The sequence below is a fragment of the Actinia tenebrosa genome, unplaced genomic scaffold (assembly GCF_029948245.1).
Source record: "Actinia tenebrosa isolate PJP-AT-01 unplaced genomic scaffold, QUT_ActTen_1.0 PGA_scaffold5__44_contigs__length_20552954, whole genome shotgun sequence".
NCBI classification, from domain to species: domain Eukaryota; kingdom Metazoa; phylum Cnidaria; class Anthozoa; order Actiniaria; family Actiniidae; genus Actinia; species Actinia tenebrosa.
The window spans coordinates 19,922,404-19,941,834 of NW_028292582.1; the positions used below are offsets into that span (position 1 = coordinate 19,922,404).

A 19,431-nucleotide genomic window follows, 5' to 3' on the forward strand; every position below is an offset into this window, starting at 1 on the left:
TAGCTAGTTTACTCAGTCAAAGAACACATGCTGAAAAAAAAGCACACCACATGCTGAGAGTAATATTTGAACGTGGATAAACAAGTAATGCACTGTACCGCGTAATGAGTCTTAAATCAATAAATGACGAATATGATATAAAACAGTTGGTATGGTAGTAAGCAGTTTGTCATGTAGTGAAAGACAAGGGAAGGGAAGAGAAAAGAAATGGATGGATGGATGGATGGATGGATGGATGGATGGATGGATGGATGGATGGATGGATGGATGGATGGATGGATGGATGGATGGATGGATGGCGGATGGATGGATGGATGGATGGATGGAGGGGTGGATGGATGGATGGACTAAAGAAGATTGAGAAACTCACAGAAGAACAACACTTATCTTCCTGACTTTAATCAACTGACCTTCGAGATCCCCAAGTCAGCCATTTTCCTCAGTCCTGAGACAAAAAGAGGTTTAAAGGTTTTTAAAGCTAAAAACCTGCCAGTTTCTCAGGTCTCTTTAGTCTACAATGAAGTTTAAAAAATAAAACTTCATAAATCGGCTTACCATAAAGATACTGGTCCTTCATTCTAGCTATAATAAGTACTTTGGACTACTAAGTATCAAAAATTAGCGGGGTTTTTTCAGCTTTATTTCTAGTCCTAAAAACGTTGGTTGAAACGGCACCAATGCAGACTTAAAGAACAATAATTAGGTCAGGGGGGAGTCGTAGGAATTATTCCTTTCAAGTGGGAGGTTGGTCAAGATTTGTACGATATTTCAGAAAGTATATGTAAGCAAAACGACAGTTTGTCCCCGTCCAATCTTCCATCTCACTTCTCTTTTGAACATATCAGTTCCCTAAGGTTCAAAGTCTAAAGTATCACGTGTACAGTAACCAATCGAGCTGGACCTTTACTTATTCGCGAGTTTGAGTGTGTTTCGTCTATTTGAATAAAGGCCTGTTCACTTGGTGGGGTATTTATGACCTCCCACCTATCTAAACTTTGCCATTACAAGAAAATAATAAATAGTCACACTAAAATTACAAATACAGTAGTAAAATCAATCAAGTAACAATATCGATGATGATAAGAATATGGATAATAAGATTAAAGGAAGGAAAACTAGTCTGTTTATATGAAGCCCAAAAACAACAATACAAACGATAATAAGGGGGGGGGGGGAGGGGAATAACTTTTGATAAATATTTTCATTGAATATCTCAAGGAAAGTAAATACCACAATAATAATAATAACAACAAATAATAATAACATATATGAATATAGTAATAAATGCAACCGAACTATAAAACCAATGATAATATCATTCCAAATAGATTAATTTCGAAAAATATCCTCAAGCCAAGTAAGAGATAGCTATCGCACAGAAAAACTTTTTAAACTATAGGGATAATATAACGTCGGTCCGGTCTGTAGCTAGATTCAATTGTAATCGCCCACGCTGACATTATTTGAAGTATTTGCAAAGCATGAAACCTTATATGTCCTGATCAAAAATGCTTACGAAGCAAATTTAAACTAGTAAACTTTATTCATTGAAACAAGGCATTTTCAGACATCTTCTTATAATTAGTGATTATGATTTAATGTTGTTTTTTTCCTGTCTCGTTTCTCTTGTTCTCGTTCATGAAAATAAGCTTGTTTTGATCTTAGATGTTGAACACTTCGTACGCTCACCTGATCCGTTGACATTCCGAAGCTACCAAAGGATAGCTTAGCAACTGACCCTCAGAAAAAAAACAAAATTACCACACAAAAATTGATTCCTAAACGAATTTAAGTTATTACTTATTCTTAAGTTCCAAAAGAACTCGTACTAAGTATTTCTATCGTTCTGTGTAATTTCTAAAAGCGGTATTTTCCGAACTTATATATTCTGTTTTCAAAGTGATCTTATATTTGTCTTCTGGGGACAGTGGTTTCCGTTTCGTTCGACGTAGAAATTCTACACGTTCGTTCAGAGTCGAGCGAAAATATCCATTTTTGAAATACACAGTTTTAATTATCTATTTATGAATAAGGAAAACTACCTATATTACTGCACGCCTCGATTGTTCTCCTAAAACCACAAAATTAGATAGTTCCACGAAGCGTAAAAATAGATTCCTTTTTCTCGTACGATGTTGTACGAAATAAATAACAGGATTGGAAATGATCGGCAGAAAAGAATACGAAAAATATATCATGAAGTTTGAAATCTGTTTCACATAGGGAATTAAAGAAAAACGAAATCCCAATCGGCACTGAAAGTGCCTGTCGTTGTTTTAAAGGTTTTTTTCGCGCGTCGATGGCTTCATGCTCAAATATTAGACGAGTTTCAACTAATCCTTCGACTACGAATATATGATTATTTCTGAGTAAAACTTAGAGCTTTTAAATGTTTTTGTTTTTTTACTAAAATAAAACTTTTTAGATCTTCATCGATAGATGAACTATTCAAACTTAGGGATTATATGCATTTTATTCTTAGTATGATATGTAAACAGAAGTCTATCCATATTTTCGGACTAAAATCAAGTTTTTATTTGTAAATCGCTCTTAGACATGATAAATAACTTTTTTTATGGATTTCAAGCTCTAAAATCTGAAAAAAATATTATGACTTTAAATATTTTTCTTGATCGGCGATGTGGAAAATACAAAATATTAAACCTACTGAATGTTGATTGGTCAAAAGGCCAAAATGGAGGTTTCTTATTGGGTGATAATTTAAACCCCCCCACACACACCTTCCAACTTCTCGACTCTGATTCTTTGAACACCTACGCGAAACTTGACAATTTTCTTTCAACAAATAATTCTATTGACAAAACGAGATTTATTTTTTTCACTAGCGTAGAAATAAAAACCCTTTATAAAATTAGAAAATTAAATTGAAGTTGTTGGTACAAATACAATCTACGAGCGAGGAAGTCCATCAAATCAACAAGCACGATCAACACACAAAAAGACGTTTAGGAAAAATATTTTATTGCACTGATCACTATTTGACTAAACCCTTTTAAATTTAGATTTGTAGTATTCAAGCAAAATATAATGTCTTAATTTTTATTGTTGTTCAAGATGAACGCCGAGACCAGATTACGAAATGTTTTTAAATATCGTAAAACGATTACAGTCTCGAATTTCAATCACCTCAGCGCTTGAAAACTGCTCAAACTCAAGATTCCAAGTTTGAACAGTAATATATCCCAGCATTTTCTTTTTTTCTTTTTTTTAATATATACATTAATGATTGATTTTGGGTTTCTGCAGGTGAATGGAATAGAAAGTTAAACGATCTTCATAATATTTATAATAAGTACGAGATAATACAAATATATATACGTTTGAGTTGCATACGTCCGTGAAGCTAGCATATTCTCTACAAAATAAAACTCTATAAACACACGGTCGTACTCGCATGATATTTGAATTGTCATATTAATATTTTTTTGTCTTTTGTTTTGAAGTTTTTCTGCCCGTCTTTTGAGCCATCTTTAGGCTGCCCAGTTAGTAACACTGTACTAAATTCCCTTGGTAAGGGTTCCAGCTCTGTGCATCACTTGGTGGGGAAGTGTACATATATCCGTTGGGGCTTCCATAACATACCGTCCCAAAACCATCACAGTATCCAAATCCATTGGGATAGTAGGATTTAGCAAGGTTGGTAATCAGCCTTAGAGTCTGTCGTCTTTCATGTCCCATCAGGCAAACAGTGGAGTTGGAAACGATTGAATATAATATCATCAAATACTGGTACTTGGTGTGGTCTTCGCCAATGAAATGGCTGGCCATATAGCTTTCCAATTTTTGTCGCTGTTGTTCGATATCACCAAAGTCTATAAAGAATCTACTACACATGTATCTTTCGAGCATGTGAATTTCATTTATGTTTTCTGGAATATAATTTCGTACGAGAAGGTTGCAGTATTTTAGAAGCCCACCGCCACGAATTTCTTCGGGATTTCGGGTAGCGATGAGTTGGTTATCTAAGTGAAACAGTGCTAGCTTGATGTCACCATACACGGATTCAGCAACGACGGTTGGAAAGAAATTAGACTGCATAGGAACGGTAGAAAGTTTGTAAAATCCCACCAAGGAATCCAGCTTAATTTGAAACGAGTCGACGGAGAACTCAAACTGCCGACGCATGTTGTCGACGAACTTCAGTTCGATATTTTTCCCCTCGTTGTTCGAGAGAGAAATGAGGGACCATCGATCGTTGTCATTCGAAACTTTCACCATTTTCTGAACGTAAGCTTCCTTGAGTGTACAACTGGACATCTTGTCCTTGGAGACACCGTTTGGCAAGAAGTCTATGAGAGACGAAAGTACCACAGTCTTGATTTGCTGAAGATGCGAATGCGAACGAATCTCGACACCAAAGATCAAGTCAATGTCATTATACGCTGTGATGTTATCCTTGCTCAAAATATAACTTGCCGTGCTGCCATTCAGGCGAATGTCTTTGATTTTCAACCCCTCTTTTTTCAGTCCAAAGGACACCGTTTCAATAAGACTTCTCAAATGGACATCGAGAGTTGGAAAGTTCCCTCGGCCGTGGACTTGAACAACTTGGTTAAGGACGTTTTGAAGTCGTGAAACCTGCTCAAAGGTTAAAACTTGTGTTGTGTTTTGATTTTCCATGCTTGTTTACTTGAAGGAATTCTTGGGATATTGATGAAAGTGTAGATGAAATGCGTTTGTTAAAAAAATATACTGATTCTTGGGCGAAAGTATAACTGTCTTCACAAACAGGAATCAAACACTAAGAATAAAATTTTAAGTTGTGCACTTCGTATTTATCGAGTCGTTATCAAGTACTCTTCTCTGATTGGTCCAAAAAACAATCAACCAGATCGACTGTAGAAATCGTCATAGCAACGCGGAAGATAATTCGCTCATGAAAAATGTCATGTTCGTATTTAATTCACATACCGATAAACCAATCGCGTTCGAGATCACCCCCGTAACCCGCCCCCGTCAAAACCTGTCCAAAAAACTAACCCCTATCGATCGATTATATTATGCCAAATGAGAAAAAGTAAAATATCTTACTTGTTCCTGGGAAAAATTATTTTTAGGAGCATTCCATTTTTCCCTTTATATTATATATTTTTACGATTATTTTTTTTTCTACGACAAAGTTAAAAAATACAATTACAACTTATTCAAAATATTTTTGTACTAAGCTTTATTTTAAATACGAATTTTAGTTCAGTTAAGCTCGTGTTTCTGATTGAAAAATATCATAAAACCGACGCACTTCCGATTTTACTTCGTCCCCCGTCTTTATTTAATTCTTTACTCATGAAACATATTCAGAAGATAAACTTATGAATAGCCTAATGAAAATTAAATTTTCATAAAGATATTCAAGCTTAATTTTCTTTTGTGACGTAAATTTGCGTAGTGTGGGATTGAGAGTGTAGTTTTTAGCCATTCGGAAAAGCACTTATTTCTGCTTCGCTTGCGAATGTCGTAATACCGCTTGTGACGTAGTTTAAAGTTTATTTAGCCTTTTCACTGACAAACTAGGATTATTACTTCGTACACTGACAGAATCATTTTTCAAAAGCAATCAAAATTTATTCATTTTTTACCCACGATTTTATGTAGAGCGTAGCTAGGACGCCAAAAACCTGATGTATTTTCACGATCACGCGTAAAATCCCACTTCCCGTATACACGCGGTTACCGCTTCTTACTACTCTCTATCTAAATGGAGGCGAATGGACCGAATGTATCCGGAGTTTCGACACTGGAAACACAAAAACAAAGTCTAAAGATTTCGTTAGTCAAGAAAGAGGATATATTTTTCTGACCTTTCAAGGAAATCAAGAATTTTTTCCAGCTAAGTGAAAAATATCGGGTTGTTAGGATAAAAACTTTGATCCCTTACGAAGGGGGCGGGAGGTTAGATATTCGGCGCGATAAACTTCTTTGAAAAGGACCTTAACGCAACCGTACAAAGCTGTAAATCTTCTAGTCAAAACATGACATTTTCAAATACTTTACACAAGTTAAAAATTAATCGCTCGACAGCCATAGCCACTCTTCTTCTCGTAACTAGGCCGGTTTTCGCTTGCCATCTATTTAAAGGAAACAATATCAGCGAACAAATGAAATTTCATTAGGATGGTGTGAAATTTGACGAGCATATCTCGTTTGGGATTCCTCTCGCGTATTGATACCACATTTCCTTTAATTCCTCTCAAACGTAGTACTTTATCGCTAAATTTGCGTCATCAAATTAAAACTCTTCGTTTAAATCGGAACTTAGTGTCTCAATGGCAAAAATTATTCAAGCTTGGGTTTCACGAACTCTTTGCACAGCGAAGACTATTCTTAACTTTCAATTTCTTCGGCTTTTTCGTTAATCATGTAGTAATTAATTAATCATTTCAGTGTATTTTCCAGTCAAGACTTTACAGTTAAAGTCGCCGAGTAAGGCAGCTCTGAATGAACTTCAGTTCTCGACTAAGTACTAAAAGAAAACCGCTTTTTAACACCTTATTAACGGATTCGTTTTTCAGAAAATTTTCACCAATATCAAACTTTGAATATAATCGGTTGTTTAGCTGACATTCGTGGCCAAAATTGTCGAAACCGAACCGAAGTGTTGATCGTGAATCGTACCGCCTAACAGCTTGTGCGATATGACTTCTGATTGTGAGCCTCGACGTAAACCAACAAAGTATACTGTCAGGAGAGTGGTGAGTCTTATTTTGCCAAAGAGGGAGAAACGAGAAAGAAGAAAGAAGATGAAGAAGAGTCTTCCTTATGAAGAGAAAGGGAGAAATAGAGACTAAATAAGTAAGAGAAAGAGAGACATGCCGAGAGAAAAGCGAGAATTGATGTGAAACTTCATGATTAATTTACACCTGATTTCAAAATAGTGCGAACTCTCGGGATTTTCAGTTTCGGTCGATCTTCAGCACTCGACCGACATCACTCGACGGCTTGGTAACCAGACTAACCAGGCTGATTGCATAGCTATCAATGGCAGTCAGGACGAAAGCCACATTCGGGAACTGATTGATAGCTAAGTAACCCGCCTTATTAGCCTGGTTACCAAGCCGTCGAGTGATGTCGGTCGAGTGCCGAAGATCGAACGAAACTGAAATTCCCGAGAGTTCGCACTATTCTGAAATCAGGTGTAAAATACTGTTTTTTTAATTCTAGTATAACGTCGAGGTCGTGGTGGTTTGTAAAACCGTTTTTAAGCAAAAAAAAAAAAAAAAAAAAAAAAAAAAACGACTGCCAAGAGGCACGGCTCGAATAAAACTAATTTCATTCAAAAGCCTACGATTAGCCTTAGTCTTTTCATGAAAAAATAATTTTTAAAAAACAGACCACATGCGATTCAGACTTATATTATGGTTTGAGAATTTCGTTTGCGGATTTCTTCCCACGCTCGATCACATTTGGCGAAGTAAAAAAGAACTAGAATAATGCGATTAAAATTAACATGACTTTTAGCTCATTCCTGTTTGAAAAAAAAAGGTATAAAAGATGTATTCGACCATCATTTTTTGGTTGTTCATTAAAATAAAGAATATTAAACATAGGAATCACATCGAAACATGCCGGCTACAAATTCAAAATATCGTAATAACGAGAAAAAATAATGGGACCATTTTATAACAATTTTTTTGATCGTCAGACAAAAATAAACAGAGAAAAAAAAGAGCAAAAGAAAACTAGGTAAACACTGAAACCATTTAATTATGAATCAGAATGATTCTCGTTATTTTTTCTTTTTTTTTTTTTCTTGAAAATCCCTCGATGATCATTTCCTAACCACAATTATACTGATTTGCTAACTGCTATATAGGTTCGTCTTCTATGATTTATTCAAATATTCAAGGACTGTTTCCTTCCACTACTGATGGCTTATTTTTCCGGCAAGTTCTGTCAAGATAAATCTCGACGTTGTTGACAAAAATTTATATGTTTTAAGTTTTTGTGATTAATTGTTGTCCAAGTGCCATTCTAGAAATACTATTTTATTTAGTTTTATGCCATATTTTAGCGGCAAAACTTTGAAGTTTAGATTCACACTCGACCAGACGGGATCCATCCCCCTCTATTATGAACTGTAGTCGATTCAAAGAGTTTATACAGATAATCCATAGCAAATACGTTTCAAAGAAACCTGTCATGTGTTTGTCATTCACTAAGAGACCCACAATTCTAGTCGATTCGATTAAACGACAGGAATTTGAATACAATCTCTAGTACATGAGCCGCGAGCTTGAAAACCACACCAACCAAAATAATAGGGCCATTGGGCTATATAGCCTTTGGCGCGCAAATGAACCTTTATTTATTCGTTCACTAAAACCACTCAAACCGCAATTCTCATCCTTTGTTTTTATTTCTATATTTGTATTTGCTATTGTTACGACAAAGTTCACATCTTTTTTCTATTCTATTAATTGTTTTCATCTTTTTATCACTTCATTATTTTCTCTTCCTTCTAAAGTCGCTTTCTGATTTGGCTACTCTAGTGCTTCCTTCGCGCGCGCGTCTTTTTTCCCGCGCTTTGGTCAACACTTTCATTGATGGCCGACATTGATTATTTCCTTTTCTTTTTCTCATCTCTTTTCGTTTTCCTTCTCACTTTGTTAGATTATAATTTAAGAAGACTTGAAATTGTTAATTTGAAAAATTAATTTTTTTCTGTCTACTAGCTTACGGCATTTTTGACGTATTAAATGGCTTTTTGTCTCAGTAATGCCATAATGTTTCTCTCAATTAAAAATTACGACTCTTTTAACTTAATTTCATTTCATACCATTTCATACACCTCGACAGAGGACATTACAGCTCGTTTGTGTCCTCTGGTAATTTAGTATTGAACCAACTACGAATTCGAAAACAAGCCATCGCCAGATCAAGAGGGAAAATGTGTCTCGTCGATCTGAAAAGCAAAACGAATCAATAGAAGAATGCAAATTCTATTGACAATAAATAGAGCCCCATGAGATGCAGTCTAGTGTCTGATGAAGGATTCAGTTGAAACCGAAACGTTTTAAAAACATTTTCAACTTTTAAAGTCAGAGACAATTTTTTTAAAATTTATAATAGATGCCCGTCACTGCAACTCAAGCATGTTATCATTCTTATATCTTCTTTGAGTCTTATTTATTTTGTACGCAGAAAATAAAATACGAAGATTTCATATTAAAAATTACTTTGAAAGCAAATACGTCGGAGAACAACCTAACGCAACCCAGGCCGAAATAAAAAAGTTTGAATTGCCTTTGAATTTTGGGGATTTAAATTTTAGGGAATCAAACAAGCGTCAAAAAAAATACATTTTCGTTGAAAACCAAAGATAGACATGCTTGTGTCGAAAACATGATTATCACTAAGAGATAGGAATTAAAGACGACGTAATTTTGGTTTTCTTTCCAAAAACATTATTATCTTTACACGCGGCCAGATGTTTCAGTTCTTAACATAAAAACAGGGCTGTCGATCAGTAAGAGAAAATGAAGCTGACTTTTGAAAAAAAAAATTTTTAGAACTTAGAAAAATGTGTGAAAACATGCGCAACAAAAAAACAAACAAAAAACAAAAACACACACACACACACAAATACTATAAGAGGGATGAACATCAAATTAACTATGGAATGAAAAACATCAAATTAAATTATAAATGCTTTGATAAATGGGCGCGAAATCAGTACAAGAAAACAAAAACCCAAAAATTATGAAACGCCTGAAAAAGTTACTATAGATAATTAAAAATTATTAATCTAATCCGGAAAATATTAATTTAATGAAAATACAATGAGCAAAGCTCGAAAATACTGAAAACGTGCATAATATCTAAAACACTAGAGAAAATAGACATAACAAGAGAAGTACGAGACAAGTTTTACTTATAAGTGACCATCCTGCCAAGTGATTGTAAAGTCTACATGTTTAAATTAGCTGGAGAAAACCGGGAGAAGGAAGGGTCTTATCTTGTCGACTTCTCTTGTTTTGTTTTTATTTTATTTTTCTTTAAATTTGGTTTTTGCTTTTTTTACATCGTTTGTTTATTTGTTTATTTTTTTACTTTGTTTGTTTGCTCGATGCTTGTTCGTTTGCTTGAAACAGTATTTTGTAAAATATCCAGGCTTTAACTAAAAGTCCACTAAAGATAAGCTTTCTTTAAAAAAAACATTTACTGTTATTATTGTCAGTGTTTCTATGCTTCCTTGTTCGGCTTTTGTTTATTTTTTGTTTGTTTACCTGCTTTTTCAAGGCTGTTTACTTGTTTGCTGCTGATTTTTGTGCGTTTACATGTTTTCGTTTTCTTAGTACCAGAACGTTTGCTTGTTTTTTTCTTAACGCCACTTAAGCGTAGCCGGGTTATTTGCATGTTATTTCAAAATTAACCCCTTTTCTCTTTTTTTTGTTCGAATAGTCGTATACATTTCAACCTTTTATTTCAGTTCCACTTTCCACTAAATCTAGAAAGTTCTCAAACGAAATAAAAATTCCCCTCGCTTTTAAAAAACGCAGGTGAAATGAACTAGTTCCTGTATACAAGCGTGTAGGAAACATCCGGCAAACATAGCACGTATCTACAAGCCCTTCTTTGCCTAAACAAAACTTTTTCATTCGCTCAACAAGGCGCGGGACAACAACTGCGATCAGTTCCAAAACGGGAAAAACAACTGTTAAAAATTAGGATACAAGAATAAAAACAAACAGCTCCTTTCGAAATATACCAAAAATTAGAATAAGAGTAGATTGAACACAGTAAGAAGTCTAAGCTCAGAGACAAAATTTCCACAGTAATTTCCGCGTGCCTTGTTAATTATCCCAAACTACGGACACATGAAGAAAAATCACCTCTCAACAAAGGAAGGAAGTCCTGGATAATCGATATAAAAGCCAATGGCTTTTTTATGTGTTTGGAGTCAATTTTTGTTTAAGAAATGTCCTGGTTAACTACTCATCTTGCATTCATTTTACAACAGAAAACCAAGCCAAAAACGAACAGATTTGAATTCTGATTAGACTTGACAGTTAGTGAATCGGCTGTAAATCAAATGCTTTATCGTTTTTGCCCCTAGCTTAAAGTATACAGAAAGCTTTAATAACAGCCATCTTGGTCAAGAACACTAATGGTAAAGAAATAAAACAACGTACAGGGGAGAGGTAGGGAATAGCTTTGTCAGGAAATTTGGAGTGTGGGATGAAAAAAATATTAAGGGGACGGGTGGCAGGGTAAAAGATCAGTGCAAGTAAAGTTCGTTAACCGCCTACGTTTCCGCCTCTGTCTTTCGTGTGGTAAAATAGACCTTAACCCTAATTATGTTTCGGACCTAAACTACCACAGTCCTTTTAAAAATCTCTCTTCACATTCAAATGTTTTTTGAGACTACCACAGTGAAAACTATAACAAGTCATCAAGGTTGAGGCCTACATATGTTACATGCTGTTAGCCGGCACCATGTCTCCCAAGGGTACTTTCCATGGTGCTTTAGCCTAGCTTGTTTCTTTATTTAGGTGTGAGACATTATGGTTTCAGCAGCCTGACTAGTAGAGGGCGGCAACGGTTTTTTTTAATGTCTTTAAAATTTCATGGAAAAGTTATACCATTCGGATCCTTAATTTTTAAAATGTTCTTTTATTTTCTTCTTCTTTTTTTTTTTTTTTTGATTTATTATTTTTCCTTCTCTGGCCTTTTTTTCTCCTGTCTTTCCTTCTTTGTTTCATATCTCTCTCTTCTCCTGCCTCCATATTATTTTTTTCTCTTCTCTATTTCTTTCTTTCTTTCCTTCCTTCTTCTCCTCTCCTCCTCTCTTTTTCCCTCTTATTTTCTTATTGCCTTTTTATCAACGATTTAAAAGATACACCGACATACATAAATAAAACTAAAAATCGAAAGCAGCTGAAAAGTGCTCAATTAATTACTAAATGCCTTTAAGTTGTCTTAGTTGAGAAATCATATAGTTGCGCTAAAACGGAGACGTGCTATTTCCTTTTTTGTCTTCTACAGCTGAGACTGTTCGGTAATTTCGCTTTGATCCCATTATTTCCGTTCCATAATTAGCACCCAAAACTCCCCGACTAACAGACTCGTTGCAAAGTTAACTAGACAAGACTTGCTCTAAGTCGAACTCTATTCCCTGGCTTTACATATTGAAAAAATATACTTACTGTCGTTATTTTAGTACGCAGAACCTCTCTTTCTTTTCCTTAGTATTCCGCCCTTAAATAATGTCTATTTGAAGAAAAAATCTTAAAAGGTTAAACTATAAATAGTTTTTGAGTCTCACCAAAGAAAAAAAACCTTTACATTTATGAAGACAACGCAAAAAAAGCTGTTATTACAGTTGAGCCTGTAATGAGATATTCTTTTGTTTAAGAGTCATACAAGTGAGGCTATCGGGTCGATACAATGCTTGTCTCATTTGCATCTCATTTGCATGCATCCATTGTATCTGCTATTCGGAAACCTGTAGTCTTCAGCCAGTTTTTCCTGACAAACTAGTTTTTCAAACCTGTTTTCTATGGCGTTTTATCTGGTTTGACCAGAATTTAGCGAACAATACAAATAAGTACTGCAAAGATTAATTTGTATTCCATTGCAAACCCAGCGCATTCAGCGCATTAGATCATATATTTTAATGAATTTTTGTGCTATATAAGAGTTAAAATTATTATTTTTATTAAACCCCATTCATATTACAGGATTGCATTTCCCATAATAGTGCTTTGCGCACGCAGAGAAAATGCTTCCACTAATGGGACATTTCTCATTCATTCATTTAGTATTGCTCAGCTTTTTAAAACGCTTTAAAGAGTTGGACAATAACTTCCTACATTTAACTAATTTCTTAAATACCTGCGCCTAAACACTACAGGGTTAAATATTCTAGTCACAACTACCTGTCAACTGGGCCTCCTGTGGAATTGCTATTTCATTCATTTAGTATTGCTCAGCTCTTTAAAACGCTTTAAAGAGTTGGACAATAACTTCCTACATTTAACTAATTTCTTAAATACCTGCGCCTAAACACTACAGGGTTAAATATTCTGGTCACAACTACCTGTCAACTGGGCCTCCTGTGGAATTGCTAGCTCGTTACACACCAGGCCCTCTACCTGTGATTGGCCAGACTGTTTCTACCATTCCTTTTCTCACTCCAAGAAAGTGGTCGTGCATGTTGACAGTTGGGTCGCAGTGGCCTGGGATTAGCCACACTTGGTCTCCTACCTGAAAAAGTGAACACTTGAGAATAGACTCTTTTAGAATTAGCCAAATACCGCTGTGTTCCTTGATTACAGACTCATTTATACAGGATTGGCCTTGAATCAGTGTCTAAATATTCACAAATACCAACGATAAAGTAAAGAATGCATGCACAACTTCAACAATACAAACACTTTGAAATTCCACGGACCTTGACTGAATATATGAATACTGTATTCAAAATAATTCTATATGCAATCGAGGCTAACCCTGTACAACATAGAATTCGGAACTACAGCATTGGTGGAGTAAGAAGAGAAAAAAGTATTCAAAAGTACTGAATTAGAAAGAAGTCCAAAATGTACGAAAGAAAATATAAGAAACTAAGTGGAAATACATGTTTGCTGCACAAGAAAGAAAGAAATGTGCGACCCCTATCCGAGTTAGCAAAGGTATGTACGTACAATTTCCGAGAGAAAAATTATACCTACTTCACTAATATTTTTATTGCAAAGTAATTGGGAATATGAACTATAATCTAAATAGAAATTAAAAATGGAAATAAATGAAAGCTAAAACTTGCTTTTAGCATTACCTTCAAATCGCCGGACGGTCTAAGAATACCGTGTTCGTCTCCTCCACTGTGGTAAACCAGCTCAGGACGGTTCTTTACCTTTAGAAACATAAAAAAATAACTTTACATAGGTGTTAGGTAATAATATAGTTAGCATGTGAACTGATATTCCAATCTTTTTATTTGTGATTGGGCTACCTGTGTTGGGAAAACTCACCGTGGGTGGACCGGAATCAAGACTGACTGCCTTCATACCAGCATCCAGGACTGCTCGGTCACCAGGCTGTGTATTAAATGAGACATTCCAATGAGACATAATCGAAAATCCACTATTAACTTTGGGTGTAAACTTGACACCACAACATTACAAAGAGGGAGGTGCTGAGGGAGGGGAGGCTATAGATCCCACTCTTTGCTAATATACTCGCTAAATTTTCAAGTCATATAAAAAAACACTATTGGTTATTATCACGTCGGCCATGTTGGAGGACTAAGACAAAAGAATTATCAATGAATTCTTTTGTTATATCCTCCAACATGGCCACCGTGTCTTTTGTTATTTAATTCTCTTGGGAATGGTTGAAAACCATCAATAGCTATAAAAGGAAAAAATGGCACAGATTATGGGGTTAATAGATGCTTTGCACCATCATGTGATGGCAACCATGACAGGAGGCACAATCAAATCTGGTCTAATCTGGTTTACACAAGATAGACTTCAACAAGGAAACAGCTGTCATCAAAATAAAAAGATTTGACCCTCCACAAAAGTTCAAATTTTTTACTGACCCTCCCCTCCCCCCAAACAAAACATGCAATTTCTACTTACAGTAACACTTATGACAGTACTTAGAACAAACAGACTCTGCTCAAAGTCACTGAAAGGTTTGTCATCTTGGCCAAAATTTTTGCCATAATCTACGTCCATGAATACATATGAACCCTGAATCTGTCAAGGAAATAACTTTGATGCTTGATTTTATTCTATCTGTTAATGGCTGACAGCTCAGGGAGATGAGAGAGGGAGAGACCCTTAGTTTTTAGGCCCCCCTTTCTCTCAGATCTATACACATGGCTGCATTCTTTTACAAGGACTGCAGAGCTGGGGGGTAGGGGGCTGAGGGGCTATAGACCCCCAATAATTTTGTGGCCATATTATGAATTACTTGTTAGCACATGTTGTAAATGCCCCTCAAAACACTAGAAATTACACTAACAAGGGTCTCAGTTTATTGATGCTGCCTGTCTCCAAACCCCCCTAGGTGTTCCCGTCTTTGGCAGTCATTAGCCCACCCAATCAAAATTATGCTCCGTGGTCCCTGTCTCAGCCAAGTACTACAGAAGACATACAGTAGCTTTTTCCAGTGAGCAAAGGCGAAGCAAGACCCAAGCAATATTAATGTCTCATCATCTTCTAATAATTAGCTAATTTGCCTTGCTTGGAGACTATTCAGAGGTGTGGGCCTTTATTTTTAACTCAGCGGATCAGAGCACATATGCCTTAGAGCCCAAAGAACAGGTATCCACAGAAAGCCTGAGTAATAATTATTAGCTATTCTATATCAAGAATAAGGATACAGGCTGAACTTCTGTAAAAACTACAAGAAAAAAGAGAAGGAAAATAAGTGCAAATAGTTTAACTTTTTAGTACCTTGGGCAATATTACTCACATGTCTATAGTTGCAAGGTCACCGCTGTCCTCGCTTCAATGCACAGGCAAATTACCTTTATAAATGGTGCAGGAAAATGTAAAGAGGACTATTTTCTCATTGAAGTAACTTTTCCCCTAAAACCCACAGAATGCCATCATAAGCAGAAGTGATCAGAAAAAAAATTTACAGCAAAAATTAAGCAAGCCTTTACATACCTTTACTTGCAGCCTCAAAAGTGTAAGTACCAGTCCCTCCTCCAGTTACAACCTCACAAGCAATATTATTGGCTGAGAGGGCCTGTTAACAACACAATGGCAATGAACAGTTGACAACCTGTCTTCGTTTAAAGTCTGATGATTCTTATGTAGTTTCTACAAGGGGACATTTGAGGGGAAATTTGTTTGGACAGACCTAACCCCTGTTTTAAAGTCAAAGAAGATAAGGAGACAGCTGCAATGTTACTTTTAAAAGACTCTGAATGGCTAACTTTATAAAGAAATAATTTAGATAGCCATAGCAACACTTATCACACCATAAATTATTAAAGTAAAATTGATTTTTTTACTTAGTTTTATGTGAAAATATCATACCAGCCAAAATCTCACTTGCTTAAAAAGCAGACCTTTAGCTCGCATGGGGGGGGGGGGGGGGGGGGGGTGCGAACGCACCCCCTGCACCCCCCCTAGCTATGGGCCTGATTCCTATCATCAGTAAAAATCTATAAAGATCATCTGGTGTTTTTCTTACATCAAGAGTTTTCTTGGTCTTTTCAACTACTTTTCCAACAGCTGCTTGTCTGTCTTCAAATTTTCTTACATGCTGGTTCCAACTGGAACGAAATCATTGATGATATCAGATAATATTATTAAGAGTGGTCTTCTTATTCATAGGGACAGAGAAAATGCTGCTATAAGCCCTTACCCCTGGCCAGGGCTCTTTACCAATGCATTGAAAAAACCTCTGGGCTGATCTAACTCATGGCATGGCTAACCTACAGATTGAACCCTAAATCGAAGTCAGAGGAAGGCAAAGTCATAGATGGAATTGGAATTTAGCATGTTAGGATTTGCAAAAGAAAGAAAACTAGAAAAAAAACACCGAGTATCAAAAATTAAGCCTGATCAAATGAGATGCCAAGTCCTGAACCTAAACCTGAGACCCCAGAGGTGAGAGTTGAGTGCACCCTTGAATCCTAAATTCAAGAGAGGTACTGTATGATAATGTCAATAAATATTATTTATAAATTAATGGTATTTTCTAACTGCAAGTTATAGACTGCTCTACTGAAGTATCTTATTGCTTCTCCCTTAAACAAGTTCCATTGGGATGATATACAATCTATAGTCTCAATTACCCAGAATCAAAACACTGATCTATACTGAGAAAGTCCTCCCCTGCCCTCCCCTCTCAGTTTTGATGTCTTACCCCTGATACGTTTGTATTCCTTTAAAAACAAGATTTGGCAGAGAAATTATTTCCTTGGCCAAAGCAACAACTGGTTCTCCTGGCTCCACACCACATCTATCTTGCCCAACATTAACTTCAACAATGATATTAACAGTTGCACCAAAAACAGAAGCAGCCTGTGATATTTCACGTGCATTTTGGATGTTGTCTACACACACTGAGAGTTTAGTCTGTTTGGCCAAAGAAGCTAGACGATAGAGTTTTGAAGTCCCAATGACCTGGAGAAATGCAAGGTAAACATGTCATAATGATGATGATGATAAGGGTGATGGGGATGATGCTGAAGATGTTGATGATTATGAGAATGTGGTAATCATGGTTATGTACCCTGGATGTACCCTGGGTTGCAGAGGCCCTCTTATTCCAGTGTTTCTAAGTCATAAATTTCATAATATGACCAAGACCCAATGACTGGGAGAGAAGTATTGCAGTAAGTGAGCTTCTGGAATTCAGGGCAATGGTAATGGTGATGATGGTGATTATAGGATGTTGGTGATGGCTATGGTAGTGAAGTTGTTTGAAGAAAAAGATGATTGAGATGGTAGTAGTGGTGGTTAATGATGCCCATTGATGATCATTATAATAGTGATTATAGTGATGAAAATAATGAAGTAGTAGTGGTTTGTTATGCATACATTATCTATAGAAAAATACTTCATTATTAATTACCTCATTGGATATCAAGATATCTTTAATGCCTGCAACAACCTGAATTATGAATAATAATAATAGGAGTTTCTTAATATAGCCCATTTCAAATATCTCAATGCGCTTTACATTTATGACTAGTGGAGGACTTTACAGGCTGCATACAAAAGCACTATTAGCAGCCATTATTAGCAGCCATGCAGCTTACAATCATGAGTGTGAATTGTTAGTAGATTAGCATTATGCCTCCAAATTGGTATAGGCTATTGAACTGGGAGACAATCCCCTACTCTTATACGAATAATTCAACAGGTTCTTTTATGTCCCCCATTTTACTGTAGGTTAAGAGGGGTTGGGAGACAGGGCCTATGGTTTTAAGTCCTTGTCCAAGAAGACTTGAAGGTCTAACCATTCAACATTTTAAAAGTCAATTTTAACCATTCCAAAATTCCAGTCCCAAATGTTTACAACAGCCATCTTAAAACTGCAATCATTGCACAGGTTATCTTACCATACTTTCTGCTTCAGAGAGTTTCTGACAACAAAGACCAACTGCACCATGCTCTACCTAAAAAAAAGGTAAAGTACATATATTTAACGTCAGTAGTTCCTTCAGCTGCAACTGCTATCAATGGAAGTCGATGGTGCGCACTGTTCCATCCGTGCTCTATTTTAAGAGAATTTAAAGCTGAAGCTACACGGATTAGAGAGAAGTTGAAACATGTGGAGATCCTAAGGATCGAACCATGGACCTCAGGCTCTGAAGGTCGAAATAGATATATTCAATAGATTTTTTCAGACAAAATGGAAAAAAGTATCAATTATTTAAATTTATATATAATCCTCAATCTACACCCTGAAACAACATTGAAACTGATCAAAGTCAGGACATTGCTAACTCATAGATTAAGCCCTGAAACAACATCTGGGCTGGTCTAAGTCAGGGCACAACTACAGTAACTGATGGATCCATTTGGAATTCTAGCATATTGTTAGTCTTTGCATGAATCAGTCAATCTATCGATCAAGGGTGAAGGAAGAAAGAAAGAAGGGAAGGAAGGAAGAGAGAAGGGAAGGAAGGAAGAGAGAAGGAAAGGGAGGAAAGAAGGAAGGGAGACAGAAAATAAGGTGTTTTTAATTTGTATACCACTGATGAGAAAAATGAAACCAAAATGGAAAGAATAGTCTATAAAGTTTAGTATAAGTAGTCCACTGACACAACAATCTATCTATCAATCAAAAACTGAATGAAAAATGGCAAAATAATTAATATTGAATCACTGCAAATATTCCTAAAGGCTTTTGTTTTAGATCTAACCTGCAGATGTGCGATCGTTGGACACTTGTGCGCCTTTCCGTGTGGGCGAACCGCGACCCCAGGGAATCTCTCCATGCTTTTTGGCAGCTTTGCGAGATTTCTTTCAAACTTATCTAGATCAATCAAAAGTGCTGGGGTGTCCACTTCGCTAATCTTTTTTCCTATCAGGCTAAACATCCTTGCAAAAGGTTTAAAAAACAGGCTTATTGCTTGTCTTCGTAGAGCCATTCACTAAAAACACGATAACAACCTGGCGTCACTCGCCATGTTTACCCAGAATCCTGTTGGAACCAAGAACCTGGTATTGGGTTACCTGTGTTTCTATTTGCATAATATATCCTTCCCTAGAAATCAAAGTTCTGCAAATCTCTCGATCTTATTCACCCCTCCTTTGAAGAATGCGCTCTGCTCTAAGGTGCGATCGCCCTACTACAAGCGGGCACGAAATCTCGACTGAATCTCTCCTAAAACTAGTGCGTACATCTGACGCAAAAATCACTTCTCCTCCTTTGTCACCTGTCACGTCCTAACACCCAGGGTCTTAAACAACGTAAAATGTAATGGATAATTTA

At 36.2% G+C, this 19,431-nt stretch overlaps 2 protein-coding genes and 1 long non-coding RNA gene across 3 annotated transcripts; 1 reads left to right on the forward strand and 2 right to left on the reverse strand.

Moving 5' to 3' along the window:
* Positions 1-2,961: 2,961 nt before the first annotated feature.
* On the reverse strand, positions 2,962-4,764 carry LOC116290249 (terminal nucleotidyltransferase 5C). Its single transcript, XM_031697256.1, has one exon. The coding sequence runs from the start codon at positions 4,639-4,641 to the stop codon at positions 3,505-3,507; it is 1,137 nt and encodes a 378-aa protein (XP_031553116.1). The 5' UTR covers positions 4,642-4,764; the 3' UTR covers positions 2,962-3,504.
* A 7,888-nt stretch (positions 4,765-12,652) lies between these two features.
* Positions 12,653-19,390, reverse strand: LOC116290248 (uncharacterized). Its single transcript, XM_031697255.2, has 11 exons — positions 18,860-19,390; positions 18,053-18,109; positions 17,563-17,601; positions 16,852-17,111; positions 16,174-16,255; positions 15,642-15,723; positions 15,353-15,372; positions 14,604-14,717; positions 13,992-14,057; positions 13,796-13,873; positions 12,653-13,224 (listed from the first exon to the last, which is right to left on the reverse strand). The coding sequence occupies exons 1-11, from the start codon at positions 19,085-19,087 to the stop codon at positions 13,093-13,095; spliced, it is 1,158 nt and encodes a 385-aa protein (XP_031553115.2). The 5' UTR covers positions 19,088-19,390; the 3' UTR covers positions 12,653-13,092.
* LOC148906821 (uncharacterized) lies at positions 16,250-18,813 on the forward strand. The gene is made up of 3 exons (XR_016121312.1): positions 16,250-16,592; positions 16,884-17,126; positions 18,070-18,813. It is a non-coding gene; the product is annotated as an uncharacterized LOC148906821 (long non-coding RNA).
* Positions 19,391-19,431: the final 41 nt, after the last annotated feature.